The sequence below is a fragment of the Choloepus didactylus genome, chromosome 21, assembly GCF_015220235.1.
Source record: "Choloepus didactylus isolate mChoDid1 chromosome 21, mChoDid1.pri, whole genome shotgun sequence".
In the NCBI taxonomy this organism is placed as follows: domain Eukaryota; kingdom Metazoa; phylum Chordata; class Mammalia; order Pilosa; family Megalonychidae; genus Choloepus; species Choloepus didactylus.
Window position 1 is genome coordinate 47,272,661 of NC_051327.1, and position 15,970 is coordinate 47,288,630.

A 15,970-nucleotide genomic window follows, 5' to 3' on the forward strand; every position below is an offset into this window, starting at 1 on the left:
CAACTTTATTTCAATAATTTAATAGAAAATTAAAATAATAAATAATATGAAACAGATTGAGGAGATAGCTGAGCTGGTGCAGGCCCCGGCCAGCCTAGTACAAAGTTAAGGAGGTGGGGAAAACTGGAGGAGGGAGGTAAACTACCCCACACAATGGTGCAGAAGGCGGCTCAGAATGTGGTGGGTGTTATGGGGGCTGGGTTGACACTCTGGCATGTACAATGGACTGAAGAATGAGCAAGGGAATTCCAAATCATTCTAAACCTGCTAGTGTAGGAAAGAGAGGAAGACAAGAATTGCGCGAGTGGACGGATGCAGGCCTTCTACAAGGCTCGGACTGAGGGGGAGGCCGGAATGTACCGTGTTGTTAGCGATGAGCTGGGAATGGATGGGAAAAGACTGAAGTGAACTGTACCATGCAGCAAGAGGGCGGGAGGAAGACCCCCGACTTGGCCAGCAGAGCCGGGGTAAAAGGCTGGGGCTGGGAGGGAAAGGGAGATAGGGACTGGGCCCCAGGGATAGGAGGAGGAAGGCAGGGGAGCAGTCGGAGGTCAGTCCTTGAAGACAATCTGTTGACCATGAGGACGCTCGTCATGGGTGATGTGGCGCCGGACGTGGATCCTGCGGACACGGTGTTCTCGGTTCTCCTCATCCTCCCCTCGGCCTGCCCCGCCACCTCCAGCTGCACCCCCTGTGGCCTCCAGGAGGGCTGGGTCTGGGCCGCGGGAGGTCTCATAAATCAGGATGTTCAGGGTCTCCTCAAAGATCCGGGCCTCTGGGAATTCCACCTGCAAAAGGCCAGCAACCCCCAGCTCCTAGCTCTGGCCCCGTCACACACGGCCACCCCCGCCTCCCCCCCCCACCGCCCAACTGTTCCTGTACTGCACACCTTCTAGCCTGGGTGAGCACTGATTCCTTGGCCTGGACTGTCCTCTCTGCAGCTACCTTGCTTGGCAAAGAGGCCCAGCTCTGAAGTCAGAGTCATCTGCTGCCAGGTTTCTTGGCATATTCTTTCATTTGATAAATATTTACTGAGCAAATGCACTTGGCAGTGGGAGTATAGTAGTGAACACAACAGACAGAAAACCCACCCTCAGGAAGTTTATATTCTAGGGAGAGGACACAGGCACACATTTAAGACGTACAAGTCAAGTGATGATAAATAGTAAAGTGGTTAAGTGATTGAAAAGAATGTAGCAGTGAAAGTGGGTGGGATGGCCAGGGCTGAGTGTGGCAACTCGGAAAGGGAGTTCAGGCGGCTGGCTTGATGTGCCGAGCCCTGTGTCTTAGGGCTTGCCCTTATGAAGCTGGTCGCTGCAAGGAGAAGCTAAACCTGCTTATAGTTCTGCCTAAGAGTCTCCCCCTGAGTGCCTCTTTGTTGCTTGGATGTGGCCCTCTCTCTCTAACTAAGCCACCTTGGCAAGTGATCTCACTGCCCTCCCCCTACGTGGGACGTGACTCCCAGGGGTGTAAATCTCCCTGGCAACGCAGGATATGACTCCCGGAGATGAATCTGGACCCAGCATCATGGGATTGAGAACATCTTCTTGACCAAAAGGGGGATGCGAAATGAAACGAAATAAAGCTTCAGTGGCTGAGAGATTTCAAACGGAGTCAAGAGGTCACTCTGGGGGACATTCTTACACACTATATAGATAACACTCTTTAAGTTTTAATATATTGGAATAGCCAGAAGTAAATACCTGAAACTACCAAACTCCAACCCAGTAGCCTTGACTCTTGAAGATGATTGTATAACAATGTAGGTTACAAGGGGTGACAGTATGATTGTGAAAACCTTGTGGATTGCACTCCCTTTATCCAGTGTAGGAATGGATGAGTAGAAAAAATGGGGACAAAACCTAAATGAAAAATAAGGTGGGATGGGGGAGTGATTTGGGTGTTCTTTTTTATTTCTATTTTTTATTCTGATTCTGATTCTTTCTGGTGTTAAGGAAATGTTCAAAAATAGATTGGGGTGATGAATGCACAGCTATATGATGGTACTGTGAACAGCTGATTATACACCATGGATGGTTGTATGGTATGTGAATATATCTCAATAAAACTGATTTTTTTTTTTTTTAAAAAGGGAGTTCAGGGAAGGCTTTCCTGAGAAGGTGACATCTGGCCAAAAACCAAGGAGGGGAGGGAAGGAGCCAGGTTGACAGCCAGAAAAAGAAAGTCTGAGAAAAAGCAAAAGTGTAAACCTCTGGGGCAGGAATGTGCTTAGTGTATTATTTGAAGATCAGCCAGGAGACTGATATGACTGACAGAGAATGATGAAGCAGGAGAGGAGAAAGGGATGGCAAAGAGGTGATTGGGGGGGTTCCCCATCGCATAGCCTTGGGAGGAGATAACTAACATATCTCTTAACTAGCTTTATTCTAATTATTGTTTTATCTTCCAGTCTCCCCAATTACAGAGGAAGCTTCTTGGAAGCTGGGTTGTTTGTTTGTTTGCTTGTTCATTCATTCATTCATACATACATCCATATATTCATGAATTCAATAAATGTTTCCAAGCTTCCTCTGTGTGACTGGCTGGACCAGTGCTAGGGAGACAGGAAAGAAAAAGACACAGCTCTGCCCACAAAAAGCCAACACCCTGCTGCGGAGGCAACCCCTGCAGACTACAAGACACCGTGTTTAGCCAGGAAGAGTAACCAACTTTGGGGTTGTTGGGTTCAAAGTTCATGAATGGAGGTGTCCCAAAGAAAGTGATGTTTGCCTTGGGCCTGAAAGATTAAGTACATGTTCATTAGGCAGACAGGAACAAGGGAAAATAATTCCAAGAAGAGAGACACCTTTGTGTGAAACAGCATTGAGAGCTTAGAGACTTGCAAGAATTCTGGTAAATCTGAAGCATGTCCCTGCTATCGAGGCCAGAAGGGACCTGGCAAGTGAGCTTGGCAAGGGCTGGTACTTCACTTGGCACTTCCTTGCTCCTTGGTTTCTGGTGGGCCTGGTGCAGTGCTCAGCACAGAGTGGGTGCTTGTGAGGCATTTGCTGATGAATGCTGCATTAATTAGGGAAGTAGCATTTGCTGAGCAAATCCCAGCACTGCAGATTGGCCACCCGTGCAGGCCCTGGAGCCAGGCTGCCTAACCTGGAGTCCTGGCTCCACCACTTTGTCACCGAGTGACCTTTGGCAAGTCAGTTTACTCTTAGAGAGTGTTCTAAGAGACTGGCTGGTCCTGAGGTTTTAAGAACCTATTTTGGGTCATGGACCATTCTGAGATTCTAACTAAGCTATGGACAATCTGCACAGAAAAATGTATACACACTCTCAAACCTGCATACTATATTTCAGGGGATCACGGACAGCCTTGAAACCCCTCTAATGGCCCTAGATTAAAAAGCCCTCTCTACTCCAACACTTTCATTTCACAAATGGAGAAATGGAGACCCACAGAGGTTAAGTTGACTTCCCCAAGGTTACGTGGCCAAGACCCTGGAGCCCCAGCTCCTGACTCCAGTTGATGGGCCCCTTCCCATGCCTGTTCTGCTGAGCTGCCTTGGTCTGGGGTCCTGGTCTTGCCGCCACCACCCCGCTCCCGGGCCAGGCCCTGAATCCCTTCTGACCTTGGTCTGCTTCTTCTCCGTGGCATAGACAATGGAGGTGCAGCACACCTCGGCGATCTTGCGGCCCTGCCCATAGAAAGACCAGCAGCAGATCTCATCCCCTAGGACGTCCTTGAGGAAGAGCAGCCGCCCGTGGAAGCGCAGGGCCAGTTTGTCAAACAGCTCAATGTTCTTTAGCAGGTTGTCATCTGAAGTGCTGCGGACCAGGGGGCCAGGAGGCCTCAGCACCACTGGCCTCCCTCCCGCTGTTCCCCCAGGAAAGGGGCCCAGACTCCCCCTGCACTCTGGTCCTGCCCTGAGGGGGTGGGGTGGGGCGGGTTGGTGCCCAGCAGGGAGCTTCCTCTCCCTGGGGCCAGGCTAAGGGGGCCTTGGAAGGGAAATAGCATTTACTGAGCAAATCCCAGCACTGCAGAGTGGCCACCCGTGCAGGCCCTGGAGCCAGGCTGCCTAACCTGGAGTCCTGGCTCCACCACTTTGTTACTGAGTGACCTTCGGCAAGTTAGCTTACCTGGCAGTACCTCCACCTCATCTGCAAAATGGAAACATAACAGTTCCTGCCTCAAACGACTATGAGGACTATGTAAATTAATATGTGTAAAGTGCTCAGAGCGATGCCCATTTTAAAACAAGCACTTATTAAATGCTTTTATCATTATCACTTTTTATACATTATCACTTAATACCTGAGCCCCAGTTTAGCGATGATAAAACTGAAGCTCCAAAAGGAAAATGACCTGCCCAAAGGACCCAACGGTGAGTGACAGAGCTGGAATTTGCATTCGGGCAGGCATTCTTTTAGTCCCTGTGTGTGGCCACTGCCCTCTCCAGGGACCAGGACAGGAGCAGGGCTGTGCTCAGTCCCAGGATTCCACCCAGCGCACCCCCCAAGGGGCGGTCACCTGGTGTAGGAGTACTTGTTGTTACTGCGGTTGTGCAGGAGCTTCACCACGGGCTGTTGGGGGAGAGAGGACGGAGAAGGCTGGGGGTCAGTCTGTAGGGAGGGGCCTCCCTGCCTCCACCCTACAGGGCTCAGGTGCCTCACCTTGGAGGTGCTGGCCAGGAGCTGCTGCTCCTCCCGGGGAGATGTCACCGTGGGGATGAGGCACAGCGGGGACAGGTTCTCCCTTTTTTTGCTGGGGGAAGAAGCGGAAGGTGGTTAACAGTACAACCAGTCACCCCCCCACTTAAAAGCCTTCCACAGCGGCCCACTACCCAGAAGGAAGAAGAGTCCAGGTTCCGAGCTCCACAAGGCTCTGCGGCATCCGACCTCTGACCTCTCTGACCCTCGTCTCCTCCCACTCTCCCCTTGCTGGTCGGGCTTCAGCCCCACTGGCTGCCTGCTCCCGCAACACAGGCCCTTTGCTGTTGTCCTGTCTGGAACACTCTTCACCCAGCATTTAGCATGGCTGCCTCCTTCTCACAATTCGGTTCTCAGCTCTAGCGGTGCTTCCTGAGCCTGTGCCAGGACTCCTTCCTAAGCTTCATGGCTAAAGCAGCCTCCTCTCCTTCCTCTCTTTCACATTATTTGTTTGTTTTCTCATTTTTTGGTATATTTGCTTATGGTCTATCTCTTCCCACCTAGAGAGTAAGCCGAATACACACTCAATAATTATCTATGAATGAATGAACCCGGTTAGGACAAGTTTGCAGGCAGAATCGGGACCAGACATGTGGGTTTCGTTCTCTTCTCCTAGAATCTTCATGCCAAATCCCATCCCACCTCTCCTAACCTAAACACTAGATGGACAATTCTATACAAATTCCAGAAGATTTTTTTAGAAAACTCGTAAGGCTTCTTCTAAAATTAATATGAATTTTATTGTGAGAAACTTGTAAGATTTATTTTAAAATTAATATGGAAGAATAAAAGCCTACAGATACTTAGATCAACTTTTAAAAAGAACAAAGAAGAGACTGACCTTAGCAGATATTAAGATAGACTACAAAGCCATAACAAAAACAGTGTGGTTCCAGTATAGAAACAAACCAAGCAATGGAACAGAATAAAGAACTCAGAAACAGATCAATGTGTATATGAGAACTGTCTATTTATAACAAGGACACCACAAACCAAGGGAGAAAGTACAGATTGTGTACTAGTTATATATTGCTGCTCAGCAGTCTCTATCAACAATAAATACTTATTATCTCACAGTTTCTATGGGTTGGCAATTCAGGAGTCACTTAGTAGGTGGTTCTGGAATGAAGGGTGTAGTAAAGGTTGCAGTCAAGATGCAGCCATCTGAAGGCTTGGCTGGGGCTGGAGGGCCCATTTCTGAAAAAGCTCACTCATCTGGCTGGCAAGTTCATGTCGGCTGTGTGTGGGAAGACATCTGATCTCTGCCATTTGGACCGTGCCACAGAATTGCTTGAGTGTCCTCAGGACGTGGCAGCTGGCTTCCCCAGAGCAAATGGTCCCATAGAGAGCAAGGTAGAAACCTCAATGTCTTTTATGATGTAGCTTCAGAAGTCATACACCATCATTTCTTCAGTACCCTACTGGCTATAGAAGCCAGCTCTCCTCATTGTAGAAGACTGCACTACACAAGGAAATGACTACTGGGAGGCAAGAATCATTGGGGGCTGCCTTAGAGGCTGGCTCCACCGTCCACCCTTTGGCCCCCATTTATTCACATCCTTCCCACATGCAAAATATACTTACCCCCTCCCAAAGGTCCCCAGAAGTCTCATCCCATTACAGAATCAGACTGATGTACAGAATCTTGTCATTTAAATCAGGTCCAGGTGGGGATGAGGCTCCTTGGGTATAGTTCCTTAACTACAGTTCCTGAAGTACATTTCCTTTTGATCTAAAGACCTATAAACTAAAGAGACAAGTTATCCACCTCCATACACCCAACATACAATGGCGGGATGGGGAGAGGCTAACTACTTTGTACATTCTTGTTCAGCATGGGGAAAAATGGAAGGCACACAGGAGTCACAGCAATTCCGAAATCCAGTTGGGCAAATGTTGGAAGTTCCTTGAATCTGACTCCTGTCCAGGAATGATCCTCCATGGCTCTTGGCTCTGCCCTGAGTCATCGTTCTTTCCCGTGAAAGGTAGTCCATGCTTGCAGCTTCGTAGTTTTCTCAGCCTGCTTCCTGCCTGCAGAAGTTTGTGTGTGTGTGTGTGTGGGGGGGGGGGGTCCAAAAGCCTCTTTTCCTTTTGATCTGTCTCTGCCCCTTTCAGTCCCAGCTGGCAGTGTTGTTGCTGACACAATTTTCTTAAAAACTTAATGGGTGCCTTATGAATCTTACTGGAGTTCACTTCGTTAGCTTAAGGCCATACCCACAAAGATCTGTGAGACAAGCCTTTTCCTACCTTCGGCCTATGCTTAGACAGCTGAGGGAAGACACCCTTAGAAGCCCTATTCCTATGATTTGACAGAATGGCTCTGAGGCATCTTCATGGCTATTTCTGGGATCTTAAACATGGGATTTTACAATCACATCCTCAGTTTCTTTAGACCATATTATCCTGAGAATGCCTTTGTATATAATCTTTGCCTGGGAAGCCATTTGTTAATTTCAACACCTTTTCTTATTTGGAAAGGCTGGGAATTTCCTAACCCAGCAAGCCTTGGCTCCTTTTTGTTCAACTGTTTTTCCTTTAGCTTACCATCTTCCCTCCCACCTTACTATATGCAACAAGAAACAAGGTGGCACCTTCAACATCCTGCTTGGAAATCTCCTTAGCTAGATCAACTGGTTCATTAGGAACATTTTCTATTTTCTACATTACTGCAGTTTCTAAATTGTCTGCCACTACATAACAAAGATCTTCTTTGCACTAGTCTCCCATAATGTTTTCTGAACTGTTCTTTAAGCCTTCACCTGCAGCCTCCACAAAGCCATCAGATTTCTATTAACAGATTCTTCACTAATGCACTTCTCAAAGTCCTTCCAGCTTCAGCTCACTTCTCAGCAATAAACCCACTTTCAAATTTTAGGTTTTGGTCGTGGTAGAACCCATTTCGGATACCAAAATATATAGTAATTATCTATTGCTGGGTAACAAATTACTCCAAACTTAGCAGCTTAAAACAAAAATAAACATTTATTATCTCACACAATTTCTATGGGTCAGGAATTTGGGATTCGCTTAGCAGGATGATCCTGGCTTAGGTCTCTCATGAAGTTGCAGACGAGATGTTGGTCAGGGCTGCAGTCATCTGAAGACTTGATTGAGCCTGGAGAGCCTCTTCTGAGCTGGTTCACTCACATGGCTGGCAAGTTTGTGCTGCCTGTTGGCAGGAGTCCTTAGCTTCTCACCAAGTGGACCTGTCCCTAGGGCTGCTTGAGTGTCCTTATAACACAGCAGCTGGCTTCCCCCAGAGTGAGTGATCCATAAGAGAGCAAGATGGAAGCTTGTCTTTTATGACCTAGCTTTGGCAATGTCCTATCGGTTGCACAGGTCAGGCCTATTCAGTGCGGGAAGGGACCAAACCAGGGCCTCAATACCAGGAGGCAAGAATCACGGTGGCCATCTTGGACATTGACTACCACAGACTATTTGGTAGATGGCCTTGGAAAACCAGCTCACTATAAGGAGGACAAAACAAGGGTTAAATCCCTTGGTAATTTGCATCTATAAAAGTGAACTCCATTTTGATTAAAAAACCTGTATCGAAAGATAAAAACTACACAAGACCTCAAAAGGATACACCATTAGGCAAAAAATATCGAGGGATCTAACTACATTAAAATCAAGAGTTTCTCCAGTTGATGATGGAAAGCATGACTTTACAAATAATCCCACATAATGCTCAAAGAATGATTATAACATAATTATTCTAAAAGTCCAGATAAATTATTGATTTGGGCAAAGATTATCAATTGGCGTGTGGTTGAAAGGTAAGTGATGTCCACAGAGTGCTCAAATCACACCACACAGATTACTTTATAGCTAGCAACAAGGAAATATAACTACAATGGAAGGATCGAACCACCATCACCTGAATCCAGTGACCAATTCAGATCATAGCTAATGATGGGTCATAGAGCAACATTATGGGTCTTTTGATGAGACACAAGATGAAATATATAACATTACCTAAAAGGTAGTCTAGCAAAAATGGTTAATATCAATTCTTTAAATCTAACTTCTAGTTGAGAGGAAATTCAGAGAAGGGTAGGATAGAGTGAAAAACCAAATCATGTCATGAGGAAACTACCAGTCAAGTTCAAAAGGTAGGTCACTGTGCATGACAACTGGTGATTTCTTTAAAAGTCAGCATCATTAGAAAAAAAGGAGTTGGTTTAGGTTGGGAGAGACTTAAGGAACATAACAGTCAAAATGAGGACTTATATTGGGTCCTGGTTTAGAGAAACGAGCTATATAAAAGACATTTCCGGAACAACTAGAAAAATTTAAGTATAAGCTGGATGTTAGATAAGATAAAATTTTATTGACATATAAAGATAGCAATCAACAACAACAAAAGAACAGATTACAAAACAGTAAATACAGCATGATCGTATTTTAACAAAAATACACACACACAGGAAAGGAGCTGGAAGGATACACAGTGCTTTGTGTGTGTGTAATTATCTGTGTTTTCTACATTTCTGCAATGCATATATACTGCTTTAAGATTAAAAAGTTTATAAATGGTTATTAGCAACTTTTTTAAAATCAAGGATTTCTATTCAACAACAGATATCACAGGTGGCAGATGACATTCTAAGAGAAAATATTTGCAACATGTAAAACTGATTAGAAATTATTATCTAGAACAGCCTTCTCCATGGGGGCTCCTCAACTGAATCTCAAAAGCAGGCAAATAATTTGGGTGACTATTTTTTTCCAACTCTCCCAAGGATGGTAGGTAAATAAGCCCTGTGGTAGATTAAATCATGTACCCCAACAAAAGGCATGTCCTTAACTGGTGCTCCTTTAACATAGGATCCTCATAAATAGGATCCCTGAGTTCTCTGGCACTCAGTTAAGGTATGCACTCAATTGTGAATAGGATCCTTCAAGATCCTATTTAGAAATATTTTAGGATTTGTAGACTGCATATAGTTTTTCTCTCTTCTCTTCCTCCTTCTTCTTTTTCTCCTCCTTCCCTCCTATTTCTTCTTCCAGTCTCCACTTCTTTCTTTCTACTTATTGCCTTCTGCTTCTTCTGTTTTCTTCTTTTCCTCCTCTCTTCCTTTCTCTTCTCTCCTCCTTCACCTCCCCACCCTCCTCCTCCTTTTTATCCACCACTGCTCACAGTAAAACATAGATTTTATACTGTGACACAAACAACATATATCTATATTTACATTTACATCTATGAAAGAGAAATAAGTTTCATAAAATTGCACTTGTGCTTGTTTTTGTGCCCGCTGATACTTCCTATTCCACACTATTCTATTCGTTTAAAAGTGTTGGCTGTAACCCTCTGAATTCATTTTTCTTTTATTTTCTTTCCTATTTTCTATTTATTCTGTTCATTCTCTTCTCTCATTTTAAAAGAGTTGGTGGCAACCCACCCACCAAATTTGTTTTTTGATCATTGTCATTCTGTTCTACTTATTCTATTGTTTTCATTTTTAAAAAAGTTGATTGCACATAGGATATCACATCTAGTGATGAGCCTGGACCCAGCATGGTGGGACTGAGAACATCTTCTTGAACAAAAGGGGGAAGGAAATGAAACAAAATAAAGTTTCAGTGGCAGAGATATCCCAAAAGGAGCCGAGAGGTCACTCTGGTGGGCACTCTTACACATAATATAGACAATCCTTTTTAGGTTCTAATGAACTGGAATAGCTAGCAGTAAATACCTGAAACTATCAAACTGCAACCCAGTAGCCTTGACTCTTGAAGATGATTGTATAACAATGTAGCTTACAAGGGGTGACGGTGTGATTGTGAAAACCCTGTGGATCACACTCTCTTTATTCAGTGTATGAATAGATGAGTAGAAAAATGGGGACAAAAACTAAATGAAAAATAGGGTGGGATGGGGGGATGATTTGGGTGCTCTTTTTAACTTTTATTTTTCACTCCTATTTTTATTCTTTCTGGTGTAAGGAAAATGTTAAAAAATGGGTTGCAGTGATGAATGCACAACTATATGATGGTACTGTGAACAGTTGATTGTACACCATGGATGACTGTATGGTATGTGAATATATCTCAATAAAACTGAATTTTAAAAAGTTGAAAAAAAAAAGATCCTATTTAGGTGTGGCCCAACTGAATGATTAATACCTTAATCTGTATTACTGGAGGCCTTATAAAGAAAAGCCAGGCCAGGAGTCCAAAAAAGCCATTAAGAAAAGCCCAGGGACATTGCTAGGGAATGAAGGCAGAGACGCAAGCCAAGGAATCCCAAGGACTGCAGCAAGCCAGCACCAGAACACTACAGACTTCGGGGAGAGAGCATGGCCTTGCTGACGCCTTCATTTTGGACTTCTAGCCTTCCAAATCATGGGACAATAAATGCTTGTTGTTTAAGCCAACCCATTGCATGGTATTTGTCATAGCAGCCTGGAATATGAAGATTGTACCATTCTAGATGCAGAGGAGAAAAGTTAATTTTTTATGTACAATAGATGCCTTAGGGTAATAGGGTTTAATTCTCTGTAGGGAACCCTGGGTGAGAAAGACTGAACTAAAATATGCAAGCATCTCTTGCAAAGCAGCACGAAAGAGTCAAGAAACTTGGTAGAAAATCTGGTAAGGAATTCACAAAAAAGCTAGTGAGTAAATGAAAAGATGCTCAACCTCATTAGTCATCTGAGGCATGGAAATTAACATGAGATCACTCTGCACCCGTCAGATTGGCAAACTCAGAAAGCTGGATGATGCTATGTGTTGTCAACAATACGCAGAAATGGGATCCCTTATGCACTGCTGATAATGAGTATAAGCTGCTACAGTCAATCTGGAGAGTAATATGATGATGCTACTTAATGAAACTCAGTATGTATGTGCCCTGTAATCCCAGCATTCTACTCCCAGCTACAAATGAGAAATCCTGGCAAAGGAGCATGAGGGGACATGTACAAGGATGCTAGGGAAATGGAAGGCAATCTAGGTCTCCAGCCTCTGGGGAATGTATAAGTGAAATGTGGTGAATGTGCACCATAGATTCCTATGCAGCAGTTAGAAGCAAAGAACTAGATGTACAGCAACATGAATAGATTTTGAAAGGAACTGTTGAGCAAAAACACTAAGAAATAGAACATAATCCATGGTTCAATGTCATTTATGGAAATTGAAAACATATACATTTACAAAACAATGCCTCAGCTTTTCAAGAGTACAAATATAATCCAAGCATACGTATCAAAACATCAGAATTGGAATGGGTGTCTATGGGGAAAAGAAGAATAGGAAAGGGGATTGGGCATGAAGGGAAAATAAAATAAAATAAAATAAAAAAGAAAATATTTGCATAGACCAATGATGATTAAGTGCCATTTACTGAGGAACTGATGAACTCAATCCCCAGTATCTAAATCTTAAAACAAAAACAAAACCTCCAAACAAACAAGCAAACTCTAGATGTGTGGGGTGGGGATGGGAAGAGTCTCAGAGCAACCTGGAAAAGGGGCAGCTGGAGCATAAAAGGAAAAGCCCTGCACTTGGGATTCAGAAAACCTGGGGTTGGATCTAAGCTCTGCCACTTACTGGCTCTTTGACCTGAGATGTGTCACCCAAACTGCTTCATGTTTCTTTTTATGTCAAACAGAAGTACAAGATGTATGGTCAAGCAGATAGTAGAACTGCTCCTGATACACAGTGGGTGTGCAATGATGTTGGTTAAATTTAAAACTACGGAGCATAAATGCATTACCAAGATCATCTAGTTCAGTGTTTTTCCAACTGGTAGCTTATTAATGGGTCAGTCTAATGAGTCCCAACCAGCATTAAAAAAAGAAGAAAATAGAATACAGCAGAGTGCATGTTACTAAAAGCAGTGTTTTACAAAACTCTCATTTCAGTTATGTACACATGAGTATAAGATGTCTTTTTTTCTGTGGATGCAGTCGAAAAGTTTGAAAAATATGGATGTTGTCCAAAGATATTGTAAACTTCTGGATTTTAAGAACCACTAAGTATCCCCCAAGATTAGAGTACTGTTCATAATTGCCTTTTTAGTATACAAAGTAAGGGCATTACAAAAGAAACTTATAATCTTCTATTACCATTGTATCATAAAAGAAGTAACATTTTAAACTCTGTAAAAACAGAACAGAATAAAAGCCTTCATGTAAAATTTACTACATTTGTAGTTCTTTCTCTTATTTCTTTATCTTTTGGACCATGAGGACAGAATGCCAGAGATGGGAAGTGACTCACTCAAGGTCACTAAGCTGTGACAGTCCTCAGTATCTATATCTTAAAACAAACCCGTATGTCCTGGCTGTGCTTTCCAAACTCTGCTCCTTGGAACCCTAAAAGAGCCACAGAAGGGCCTCAAGGGCTGCTGCTGGGTAGAAACAGAGCCTAACAGGTAGGGCTCTGGGACCCTCAACCATGTTTTATTGGGAGCAGCTCTGCTTCTATGAGATTTCATTTGAGAAAAGGATTTCACTTGCTTTAAAGAAAGAAAGAAAACAAAAAGAAACCAAGCTGCCTCCCAGGATAGGACAAGATCATGGAGGTCATTATACTCCAAATTAAATTAAATTACTTTTTCTCTTAGTGGCAGTAGAGAGCTATCTAGGATTTCTAAGCAAAGGAGAGAATAGATTGGGGTTATGTTTAAGGATAATTACTTGAGTGGGTGGTAGTGTAACAGCTGGAGGGGCTGAGTAGGAACAGCCACCAGCAGAGAGAGCAGTCATTTAACCATTGCAATGGTCCCGGCATGAGGTGGTGAAGAGGACCCTGTCTGAGGCAGCAGGGATGGAGAGGACAGTACCCCAAATTCCTTCTCCAGGAGGTACCCAACATCTCCTTTTCTGTCCTTATGTCTAACTGCTGGGACAGCTCTCCCTGGGACATGGACATAGGGGTGGGACTCAGGAGGCCAGGGAGGGGCCCTCACCTGCAGGGCCAGCTGGCAGTCCTCAATCAGGCCTTGTACCAGGTAGTAGCGTGCTTCGCCCAGTAGCTCCCCGAGTTCTCTGGTACTCTCAGGCAGTGGCACGGACCCGTCCCGCAGGTAGTTGAGGATTGTGCCAAAGTGGCGGCCGCTCCGGTCAATCAGCACCCAACCTGGTGGTGGGGGTGGGTGGGAGGAAGGATGGTTTTGCTTGGAACCTCAGAGCTATCAAGTTGTCTTTTTGTTTTTTGTTTTTTGTTTTTTTAATGAAAAAGCTTTCTAAGGCTACAAGAAAGTCTGAAGGCTGACCTGCCCCAAATCTCTGCCATGTCCAAGAAAATCCTATAGGCCTCTTTTTTAACATTTCCAGCCACAAAGAAATACTTACCTCCCAAATCTGTGGTAAGGAGGCATCACCATGAGAAAGTTCTGATAGAATTATCTTATCAATAAACCTCTAACCAATCTTGTTAATCCTTACCCCCTCCACCTGAAAATGTGAACTCCAAAAGAGCAGTCTTGTCAGATTCCTTTACTAATGTTTCTCCAGCACTACCTAGCACTTTACAAATACCTGCTGAATAAAAGACTTCTCCATGTTCACATATTTGAAAACTGAAGGCCACCTCCTTGTCTACCACTCTGAATCCCCCCGTATTTTAATGTCCCACTTGGACATACGGCGCCCAACCTAAATGTAACACTCCAAGAAGGGAAGGGAAGCCTGCCAAGGAGAACTGTCTATCCTCCATTCTGGTGTCCCTGGCAAACCCAAAGCAGCCTTCCCCTGTATTTACAATCGATATCACTGATGAATTCCTAGAATGTTCCTAGACCTAGGTCTGTGTTAGGGGGACCATGGACACAGACGAGATCCCCCAGGCCTCCAACTGGCTGCCAGCAGTGCTGAGGCAGAGAGATGAGCACAAGGAAGGGGAGTTGTTAGAAGCTGACCAAGTTGTCTGGAAGAGGTGCCGCTGGCAGCAGGGCTGATGCCTAAAATAGTTGGAGCTGAGCGGCGAAGGGTGGGAGAACACTGAAATCACTTACCACAGCGCCTGGAGAGTTTGGGACTCCACAAAATGTTGGTTATCGCTAGGGGTAAAGGATTGGGGGAGGAGGGAGATTATGAATAAGGAAGGGGAGATGACATGAGACGAGGGGGCTGGAGGGAGGCGAGAATGAGTTGACAGTGAGACGGCAGAAGGGGCGTGGGGAGACTGGGCGATGAAAGACTGTGGGGACAAGGGGCCGGGGATCTGGGGGATGGAGGGCAGCGCGCATACCTCCGGCATCGGTGAGCACCTCCGCGCGGCCGCTAAACATGGCTTTGAGCATGGTGTCCTGTCCCGTGAGGGTGCGCAGCGTGGTGTAGTGCAGCGAGCCGCCCACGTTCAGCTTCACGTACTTGCTGTTCGGAGTCAACGGCTGGAGACCGTATGCAGCGGAGCCAGGTTCGAGACCCGTGGGCTTCGGGATTTCTAGGGTCGGGGCCGCAGCCGCCGCCGGGCCCGAAGCCTCGGCCGACATGTCAGGTGATGTCGGCGGGCGGCGATCCCGGGCTCTCTCCGCGCCCTCCGGCCTGCTCCCAAAGACCCTTGAGCCCGGTCCTCGGGCCAGACCTCTTGATGGGCAGGCCCACACGCCGCCGCTACTCGGCGACACTGGCCCACAGCCCCATCGCGCCCGCTCGGCCCGGAAGCCGGGGCCGAACTACTGCGCAGGCGCGTCGAGGGCACGCCCCTGACCGGGTGGGCAACAGAGTAAGGAGCATGCGCAGTGGTGTTAGCAGTGGCGCGCGACTGGGTGACAAGTGACAGATGTGACACCGGCCGCGCAGGTTCGGGGATGCGGGCTTACGAGTCCCTAGACCAAATCAAGGAAGCACCTAGGCAGATGCTCCCGCCTGACGTGGACTGTGGAGTCCTCGCACCGTGGTTGGCTCTCTGCCCTGAGAGAGCTTCCTGGGCGGGAAGAGCAAACTAAGGCCCAGAAAGGGAAGGGGCTTCCCTTGGTGCTGCTGAGCTGAAGCCGAGAAGAAAGGGGCCAGGTGGAGGGGCCCTCAGGCAGGCACAAGCTGGGCGTACGTGAGGAGCAGAAAGAATATCAGGGTGGCTGGGGCAGCTGAGCGGAGCTCTTAGAATCCCAGATAATGTCAGGAGACTTGACAGCTGTGAAAGATCATCCAGCCCCCCCAAGAAGAGAAATGAGATAGGAACACACAGTTGACAAGAGATCGTGGTGAGAAGGAGTGCTTCAATCCGATCTGAGCAGCAGCCCTTAGAGGACGACACGTCAGAGATTCAACAACACCTGAATGTCTGTCAGGGGGATTTGCGGGAGGGGAAACTAAAGGCAGAGTTAGAGTTCTAGTTTCGACCCTGCCGTCACCAG

At 45.9% G+C, this 15,970-nt stretch overlaps 1 protein-coding gene across 1 annotated transcript; it reads right to left on the reverse strand.

Annotated features, from left to right (window-relative positions):
* Positions 1 to 4: 4 nt before the first annotated feature.
* On the reverse strand, positions 5 to 15,283 carry KCTD13 (potassium channel tetramerization domain containing 13). Its single transcript, XM_037814980.1, has 6 exons — positions 14,863 to 15,283; positions 13,579 to 13,749; positions 4,627 to 4,715; positions 4,484 to 4,536; positions 3,585 to 3,780; positions 5 to 788 (listed from the first exon to the last, which is right to left on the reverse strand). Exons 1-6 carry the CDS (start codon positions 15,104 to 15,106, stop codon positions 552 to 554), a joined length of 990 nt encoding a protein of 329 aa, XP_037670908.1. The 5' UTR covers positions 15,107 to 15,283; the 3' UTR covers positions 5 to 551.
* Positions 15,284 to 15,970: the final 687 nt, after the last annotated feature.